The 10,078-nt window shown below is 48.0% G+C and overlaps 1 protein-coding gene across 2 annotated transcripts in view; it reads left to right on the forward strand.

Moving 5' to 3' along the window:
• The first annotated feature begins 6 nt into the window (after positions 1–6).
• The window catches only part of LOC119328530 (cadmium/zinc-transporting ATPase HMA2-like), a 19,187-nt gene continuing 9,115 nt past the window's right edge, over positions 7–10,078 (forward strand). For both annotated transcript variants that reach the window (XM_037601503.1, XM_037601502.1), the window contains exons 1-2: positions 7–439; positions 8,465–8,731. In XM_037601503.1, the coding sequence (XP_037457400.1) occupies positions 232–439; positions 8,465–8,731 (475 nt within the window). In that variant the 5' untranslated portion in view covers positions 7–231. The remainder of the gene's footprint in view (positions 440–8,464; positions 8,732–10,078) is intronic.

The following is a 10,078-nucleotide window of genomic DNA, read 5'->3' on the forward strand; positions in this document are numbered from 1 at the left end:
CGGAGTCCAGTCCAGGGATATTAAATCTCTAGAGGCGCCTCCGAACCTACCACCATACATCATACACCACCACCAACACCGCACGCCAAGATTGCTCTGCTCCGCTCCGCCCCCGCTAACTCTTCTTGGCTTCTTGCCGCCGTGTCGCGCGCAGGCAGAGGGAGGGAGGCACGGGCAGGTGAGAGAGGCGCGCAAAGAAGCGGGAGCGAGCAAGTGTACGGAGAGGGAGCGATGGGGGACTCGGCGGCGCCGGCGCCGGCGGCAGGCAGGCTGGAGAAGAGCTACTTCGACGTGCTGGGCATCTGCTGCCCGTCGGAGGTGCCGCTGGTGGAGAAGCTGCTGGAGCCGCTCGCCGGCGTGCACAAGGTCACCGTCGTCGTGCCCTCCCGGACCGTCATCGTCCTCCACGACGCCGCCGCCATCTCCACCGCCCAGATTGGTAAGCACCAACATTTTTTTCCAACCGGGCTCACACCCCTTTCCATTAATTTTGCAATCAACGAAAATACATCAGTTTGTTACTGTTTTTGGAGAGTATCGCAAAATGAGCATCGAGCCGAATAAGGCCAATTACCAAGCAAAGGAGACTGAAAGGGGAGAGCGGGTTGGTGCATCGCCAGGAAACCCACTGCATGATAGCCCTGTAACGGACTATCAGCCGTGGGGCGAAAACCTGGCGACACAATCAACCAAAGTTCGCTATAGACTTAACCTGACTAGAGGCTAAACTTGAAAGGATAGGACCACCAACACCAAAAAGAGCAATCCAGCGGGCATCAAACCCTAGTGGATATAGGCCAAGCTAAGATGGAGACTAACATGATCTAACCAATCTATATGCCATCTTCATCTCCCAGAAGAAGCCTGCCACGCGCATAAGGCCTGTCCGCCAGTGCCGCTGCCACATGAGCCAGCCTCTTCACACCATCCTGGAATTTCCTCCTGTCATCCTCCTTAAGCAGCCCTGCCCAGTATAACATAAAAGAGCAAGCGGTGAAGACAGCCTCCAGCGGAGAACGAGCATTATACTTATCAAAAGTAGTTTTGTTGCGAAGGCACCAAATCCCCCAGCACACTGCAGCAATGATCATCGTATAGAATTTTTTGCCTCCAGGAAGCAAATTGTACATCCAAGCCAGACTTTGCCAGATTGATTTGGGAGCACAGGAAGCCCCAACAGTCAACCCCAGCACCCCCCAAACTGTGCGGGCGAGAGGGCAAGCGAAAAAAAGATGGTTAGCAGTTTCCACATTAGTACAAAAAGAGCACACAGGATTTCCTGGCCAATTCCTCCGCCGCATGTTATCGCGCGTGAGAACAGCATCTTGGAATAATTGCCATAGAAATATTTTTATTTTCAACGGGATTGCCGCTTTCCACACCCATTTATAATTAGGGCCAGATAGATCTCTCTCCAGCCATTTATATACAGATTTAGTGGTGAATCTACCTCCACTATTCAGGGACCAGGAGATAGCATTAGGATTCTCATTCAGAGGCATCTTCTTAGCCTCACACACCATCCAATTCCATTGTTCCTCCAGCTCTCCAAAAAGCCTACGTCTGAAGGGAAGATTATAGTCATTGTCTACAAAGGAGGCAACAGTACAGTCTTGATCTTGACAGATGTCATACAAAACAGGGAAGCGTTCTCGCAGGATACCATTATCCACCCGTGGGTCGTGCCAAACCCTTGCCAGGTCCCCCTTGTTAATGTTGACTTTTCTCCCGGCCATATAAACATCTTTGACCTTCATGATAGATTTCCAATAGGGAGAATCAGAGAAACGACTGCGAATGTTCGCGACCGTTTTGTTTCTGAAATATCTTGCACGGATGATGTGCTGCCATAGCCCATCACCAGTTTCCAGCTTCCACCACCACTTCACAAGCAGGCTGATATTTTGTTTGTGAAGGTCTTTTATACCCAAGCCACCAATATTTTTCGATCGGCAAATTCTAGCCCATTTAACCATATGATAAGCTCGCTTCTTATTCCTCCTCCTCCAAAAGAAACGTCTGCGATGTTTGTTTATCTTTTCTATAAAGGTTTTGTTAAAAAGAAACATCGACATCAAGTAAGATGGGATACCATCCAAACTGGAGTCAAGCAGGGTGAGCCGAGCACCAGAGGAGGCTGCATATGCTACCCATGCATCCAATTTCTTAACCATTTTAACATCCAGGGAATCCAACTCAATGTTCTTAAGAGCGGAATATGTAACTGGAACTCCCAAATATATCATAGGTAAAGATCCCACACGACAGCCAAACAGATCAGCATATATACTGTCCGTGTCATTATCCCCTCCCACCACAAACACTTCGCTCTTATCATAGTTAATTTTTAAACCAGACATGAGTTCGAAAAGATACAACAACAGCTTGATGTTGACAGCTTTGTCAACATCATGTTCAAAGCACAGGACAGTATCGTCCGCGTACTGAAGGATGCCTACCCCTCCTTCTATCAGCCCAGAAGCTAGCCCCTTAGTGAGATTATTTTTTTGGGCTGAAATGACCATCTTAGTCAGGCATTCTGCCGCAAGATTAAAAAGGAACGGAGAATGTGGGTCACCTTGTCTCACCCCCTTAGCGCTCTGGATATAGGGTCCTGTCTCATCATTGATCTTAAACACTAACCGTGCCATTCCTAAGGATTTGAGCCACCCACCCGCACCATTTTGAGTTAAAACCCCGTTTAACATGACAATCCAGTAGGAACTCCCAGTTGACTTTGTCATAAGCTTTCTCAAAGTCAATCTTAAATATTACTCCCACATCCTTTTTTATATGAGTATAGTGCAGTACCTCATGCAAGGATAGAATGCCATCCACAATGTGTCTCCCCTTAATGAAAGCATTCTGCTGGATGCTAAAGATTTTGTTAGCAACCTTCGCAGCTCTAAGATCCATAACTTTCGTGATCAATTTGTACGGGCACCGCAGCAAGCAAATAGGTCGATATTGCTGTATTCTGTTTGCCTCCGCAGATTTAGGGAGTAATGTGATAACCCCATAGTTCAAGCGTTGAACATCTAATTTTCCCTCATAGAACCACTCAAAGAGATTGAACAACTCCGGACTCACAACGTCCCATCAATGTTGATAGAATTCTGCAGGAATATTGTCCGGTCCAGGAGCGCGATTAGGTTTCATCGCAAACAATGCTGTCTTGATTTCCTCAAGAGAGAAAGGGCGGGTCAGGTACTCATTATCCTCAGGCATGATGTTTTCATCCTGGGACCATAATGAAGCATCGATTTGGCAAATGTTGCCAGGGGCTGGTCCAAACAACTCTCTGTAGTAATTGGTAGCATGGGATAGCAGGTTTTTGGTCCCTTCTATAACCACAGAACCACACTCCAATGAAACCATGGAATTTTTCCTACGACGCCCATTGGCTACCTTGTGAAAGAAGCCAGTGTTGTTGTCCCCTTTTAGGAGCCATCTCCCACTCGAAAACTGGTGCCAATGGGTCTCTTCCTCGGTATACATGTCATTAAGTTCTAATAGGATATTCAACTTCCTAGTATAGGCTTCCCCACACAGGTCATTTTCTTCTTCCATATTCTCCAGCTCCTGAAGCTCGAGTCTGATAAGGTTTTTCCTGATCTTATTCCGACCAAAAATGTTTGATCCCCATCCTTTGAAGAATTTCTTAATTCTTTTCAACTTGATATTTAACACATCAATAGGATCACTAGTGTAAACAGGCTGCGCCCAAATTGCAGCTACTAGAGGAAGAAACTCAGGATTGTTCAACCAGGCGTTATCAAATTTAAAACATCTACTACCAGGGGTTCTAGGAGAAGCCACCCCCCCCCCATCCAGGAGTAAGGGATTATGGTCAGAGATCTCCTTGACTAATTTTTTAACAGAAACAAGAGGATAAAGGTCTTCCCAGTTTGAAGACATTAAAACTCTATCCAGCTTTTCCAAAGTAGGGTGCTCCTGTTTCTTCGACCAAGTGTAACAGCCTCCTAACATATGAATCTCTCTTAGCCCCAGCAGGTGTATAACTGAGTTAAAGACATCAGAGAAATGAGACAAAGGAGTTTTTTTGTTCTTCTCTCCACTGTGACGAAGGATGTTAAAATCTCCACCAACTATATAAGGAACAGAGGTTTTGTGGCACATAGATGACATCTCTGCTATAAACTCCGGTTTGTTCTCATCCTGACCTGCCCCATAAACTACCAGCAGGGCCCAACTGCAACTTTTGCTCTTATCAAGGAGATTAACTTGCAAAATGTACCTCCCATGCTTCACTTCTATGATGTCAAACTTATCCCTATTGACTCCACAACGGATGCCCCCAGATTTCCCCCTAGAAGGATTCCATTCCCACATAAATCTTTGGTGTGGATCCAATTTTCTAAAAAAAGAAGGAGTATAACTACTCTTCATAGTTTCCTGTAACCCAATGAAGTCCACCTCATTGGCATTAATCAAATCAGTGAGACAGGTAGACATGCCCTTCTTACCTGCCCCCCTACAATTCCAAAAAAGGCCAATCATTTATAACGATCAGGTTTATCTCTCACCCTGGTAGGTCTGCCATGATTCTTAGCAGCCCTACCCTCCCCCTCCTTCTTCTGACTTCTAGTCATGGGTCTAACATGGTCTTTATGTGGCGAAATGACCACTGTTCGTCTTCGCTGGTTTCTTTTCTTTTTTTGTTTGGATTGGACAAGAATGAAAGGTTCTTCCTCCTCATCTTTATCTTCTTCCCAAGTTAAGGATAGTGGAACACTGTTGCCCAACCCATCATTAATAACAATCTTGGGGGGGATCTCTTTCATTTTTCTTGTCTAGGAGTAAATTCCTAGATATTTCTAGCTCACGGATAACATCAACAGTATCAAAGTTGTCATCAGGAATTTGTACTCCCATAAGGGAAGCGCGCACGACAATTTCAGTATTAGATAACACAGAGAATTGATTTTTTGTGTTGAGCATATTTTTACCTTCAAGGTCACGCTTCTTCATTCTATTAGTAGCCCTGTCCTCCATCTTTTCCAGCTTCTCAAACTGCCTTCGTGAAGTCAATTCTTCAGACATCACCACGTCCCTGAGAGGAGACCCAGTGGGCGATTCAACAGTGTAAGCACTGCAATCCCCTCCCCCCTCTGTTGAACCTTCTTCAAGAGGGACTATATGAGGCAGAGAGGGCCAGCTCACATAATCTAACAAGGGAGGATACACAGGCCCATGAGAATTTTCATAATGAGGCAAAAACATGGGAGAAGGAGGAACATGGGTTTGGATAATTTCCCAAGCACCTTTTTTGGCAGGCGGCATACCCCCATCCTCACAACTCATCTCATCACCAATGTTCCCAGCAGTCGTGTTGTTGACTGGGGAATCGTAATATGACACATTTCTTTTATCATGCTCTCTGGCCATAGATTCAATAAGCAGCTCAGTATGATTCCCTTCGTCATTGTCCTCCTCTTCCTCATTCTCAGACACAATAGCTAATCTCTGATAATTCTTATCATAGTTCTGCGATGACTGATTCCCCACCATAGATGCATCAGTATCCCCTTGCTCCATAGAGGAAGCTGGGCATGAGTCCACCCTAGCTTTTTTTGGGACTGATGGGGATGCACCACTATCAACAGCAATGGAGGTTTGATTTTTCTCTCCCCCAACAGATACCACCTTCTCAACCTCATAGAAAAAATCATAGAATTGTTCACCTAACATCCCTTCAGCGGAAGGAGGAATTTTCTTAACCTCTCTGCATCCAAGCAATATCCTGGCATACTCAGGTTTGTGTAATGTTGCCTCATCCACTTCCAAAGTAATACCAACCAGCCCCCAGCATATGCAACATGCTCCCGGCATCTTTTTTCCAGTGGAACATTTCTAACACGAACCCATGCTTTTTCCATACTCCCTTTAGCCCCCACAGATGCAGACCATGGAGTAATGCACACAATGATAGAACCATCCTTCAAAGGAAGACGTTTACCATAGCAACATGCTCTTTCTACTTCACTGGCATTTCGGGAACCGCATGACAAATTGAGTTGGACTAATGGAATGAGCAGTACAGCGCCATTTTTTCTTGCCAGGTTTATGAGCAAAAATGCAGTTGAATTCATGTTCTATCTCTTTCACAGTAGCAGCCCCCTCTATGACCGTGATAACTACATTATTAGTTTTCTCAGAACTCTGTTTAGTAGCACACAAATCAGGAATATAGAAGAAGCCCTGGCCGGGTGATTGAAACCCGCACAGCATAGGAACACACTCCCACGGCCTGAGTGATTGGCACAACTGAGCCATATGACCAAGCTTGTTGCATTTCTCGCAACGAATAGTAGGGCAACACGGAGTGAAATGACCTGAGTTGTTGCAGTTGAGGCATCGCTCCTCGGAGCTCTTGGTGGCCGGAGTTGTGGTCGAATCAGCAGCAGGGGGAGGATTCGCATCCTTGGGGGCCGCCATCTTCTGAGTCTCCCACTCCTTGGCCCCTCCTCCCATCGCCCGCGCCGCCGCCTCCCACTTGTCGCCAACCCCGCCGCCCGCGGATCTGGAACTCCCGGCCGCGGCCGACGATATATCTGGCCGCTGCCACACCATGTTGCGCGTCTGGTTGGGTGGCGGTGGTCGGCGTCCACCCCCGAACCCACCACGGCCAGCGAAGTCGCGCCGCCCTCCAAATCGCCCCCCGCCTTGATCCCCCATCGCCTTGGACAGATCGAGACGGATCTTCGAGCCCTCTGCGACTTGCGCAAAGGAGCGGTCGTCGCCGCCGACCTTGCCACGCCACCAGTCGAAGGAATCACGCGGCGGAGGTGGGGAAGAGGAGGAAACCCTAGATCTCTCCCACAGGTGCCCGAAGAGATAGGCGAGATGCGAGTCGGATCTGGTAGGAGTGGTGGTAGGTGGGGAATTGGGTGTGCCCGCGCCCCCTCGGTGTCCATTAAGTACCTCGACGCCATTGCTGGGCCCCGCATGGCGGTGGGGCGGCCATGGATCTGATCCGGCAGCTCTCCCCGCGCCAGATGTCGCGCATCCAGCCGCTGCATGCCGCTCCTCCGCGCGCTGTATACCGAGCCCCGCATGCAACGGGGGCGCGCACGGCGACTGAATGCGCTGTCCAACCCTAGCCACATGACACGGAAACGAGATCGCCTGATCGAACTCGATGCGTTCGCCCTCGCCCATGTACCGCGCATCCACCGTCACGCCTCGCTTGTCAAGCAGCACCATCCGGAGCGCGCCATGGCGAAGGAGGATCTCACCGTCGTTGGCGGTGAGCGTGCGCGCCGTGATGAAGTCAGGGACGAACGTGGCGTGCCATCGCGAGTCCATTAGCCTTGTGATAAAATTCAGGTAAGCACCAACATGCAACCCCCCTCCCGATTTTCCCCGAGATCCCTCCGCCGTCTCGCCCGGCCGGCCCCCGTGACCCGGTCATCATCCAACTGTCTTCTTCCTCGCATGTCAGACGCATAGCTCCTCGTTTATCTCGCCGTTACTCCTTGGTTTCCGGTGAAAGCCGCCGGCGTTCGCTGTTCATCAGTAACTTTTCTCCCGTAATCCGCGGTTTTTAATTGGATTTTGACTCGACAGGGCGGCCGGGGTCGCCGGACCCCGGACCGCAGCAGAGTAGACCGGGGGCGCTGTTGCAACTGGATTAAAAACTGAAAAACTAAGGCCCTGTTTGGTTCTAATAAGTCACATGACTTATAAAGTGACTTAAAACCAGTGACTTATAAATCACGTTTGTTTGGTTGTCATCTGACTTATAAGTCACCTGAGCACATCTTCCCACCTTATTTTTTATGTAAAGGTGACGGGACCTATGTAAAAAGGGTAACTTATAAGTTTTAAATTCGGGCGGAGCAACTTATGACTTATAAATTAGGATGACTTATAAGTTAGGTCTGTTTGACAAAATAAGTTATTTTTTTATTTTTTAATTTATAAGTTAATGATTTATTTGAAACCAAACAGGCCTTAATCCGGTCTTTCTGGTAGTGGTAACGTGCTGCCTGCCGCCTCATAAATTCCGATGACGACGGCCCTGGACTGGACGGTTCTGGATTTTAAAACTGGCCGACCGCCGACGTGAGCCAACTTCACCGTCGCCGGGGTTCCGGGGTACGGGTTCTGGGCTTTAATAAAAAAAGAAATCATTCTCGAACTTTGTTTACTTGCAGTTGCCGCGACGGAGGAATACATCGAACCACGTGAAGGATCACGCAAAGTCCCTATTCTTCTCTCTGAATTTCTTATGCGCTTTCCGTTCTTGTCCCGTCCTTGGTTATTTTACTGTTTTTTAGTACAGGTTTTTTTGCCAAATCTGCTCGTTCCCAGATTTTCCCTGATTATTATTCTGACAGTATGGGATTATGGATTTCACAGTTGTTTACGTAACCATTATTTATTCAGTATAATCTCTGAAACTGCAAGTTCTGAACTGTATCATTTTTTTTTGGTGCAGTGAGGGAGCTGAACGGGGTGAGGCTGGAGGCGTCGGTGAGGGCGTACGGCGGCGCCGGGCAGAGCAAGGTGTCCAACAAATGGCCCAGCCCCTACGTGCTCGTTTGCGGGGTCCTTCTGGTGGTCTCGCTCTTCGAGCACTTCTGGCGGCCGCTCAAGTGGTTCGCCGTGGCGGGGGCGGCCGCGGGCCTGCCGCCGATCGTGCTCAGGAGCGTCGCCGCGCTCCGGCGGCGCACCATGGACGTCAACATACTCATGCTCATCGCAGGTACGGCCAACACTCGCCACCTTCTGAACCGTTCCGATGTTGATGTTGATTGTGAGCTGCACTGAAGTTTCCACACGCACGCACGCACGCACGCAGCATGTGTTTCATGTGACTTAGGCTCTGCCATTTTCCTGACTAGATTCATAGTGTGCGATCAATATCAATATTAAGCAGCCATGGTGTATATATCCTGAAATTCATGAATCTTTGGGTCACCCCACTAGCCTGGCTACTTGCAGAGGAAGCCAAGAGAAATAAAAGCTCATCCATTTCCTGAAAATAAGTAAACAAATAAATTGCCTAGCCAGGTGCAGAGCATAAGGTGCCCTGCTTGGCTGTGCCGAATCTAGTTAGGCAGATGAATCCTGCTAATTCTGGCAAGTTTTTTGCTTTTACTACATCTGAGTAAAAAAAAATGCTCTGAACTAGTTACTACATGAAAAAATCCTAGAAAATTCGTGTCGTTATCTTATCTTCGTATACGACGCTGACGCAACGATCACTAGCACTTTGGATCGGGGGAAAACACGTTCAACCAAAGACCCGAATCACTGGAACAATTGATGGTGTTGTTGTTAGCAGTGGTGCCAATATGCCGAAAATAAGAGTCGCCCAGGAAACTGGGGTCAAGACAGGTTGCTTCCTTGCACCAGTGCCAGCACGCATGGTGGGTGCTTAACTGGCTAGTGGGAGGGCAGAACCAAAACAGTCTCTGGAAAGATACTCGGAGCTTGCGATGTCTCGCTTGCTGAAACTTCCCCGAAACCCGTCCAGAACCCCCTGGGAGTTCTGGATCGGGTCTGTCTATGGCACATCTAGATTGGTGGTGGTGTTCCTGTAGCCAAAGCGATAGGTTGTTGTGATGCTACTGTCTATGCTAAATGTACAGAAATCCGCTTCCTTTCCTCCCCATGTGGCGATGTCGCATCTCAGATAGGGTATCGGATTCCACTTTGAGTGAGCAACGCTTTGCTCGAATCGAGTCGTTCTCTCTAGAGGTCTGGCTGTCAAGATACCTCAGTTTCATGAAAGGAACTTGAACAGAGTTCTTCTTTTACCCGGTACTATGCTAGAAAACAAATTATCTGTTCAGACCAGCAGATAAAAATGTGTCAGTGTCTCGAATCTTTTGATGGAGGCTCGATTATGAGAGGAGGGATCCAATTTTCTATTTGCAGTAGCAATTTTGTGTGTATATAATCACCACTTTCTGTAAACTCAGGATGTGATCTGTAGCCTGCACACGCACACAGCATATGTTTCATGTCACTTTCATGTCACTGGGCTTGCCTTTTTCCTGTCTAGAACTCTAGATTCATGCAGTTATGGTGTACAGTATCCTTAAAT

The sequence above is a fragment of the Triticum dicoccoides genome, chromosome 7A (genome assembly GCF_002162155.2).
Source record: "Triticum dicoccoides isolate Atlit2015 ecotype Zavitan chromosome 7A, WEW_v2.0, whole genome shotgun sequence".
In the NCBI taxonomy this organism is placed as follows: Eukaryota; Viridiplantae; Streptophyta; class Magnoliopsida; order Poales; family Poaceae; genus Triticum; species Triticum dicoccoides.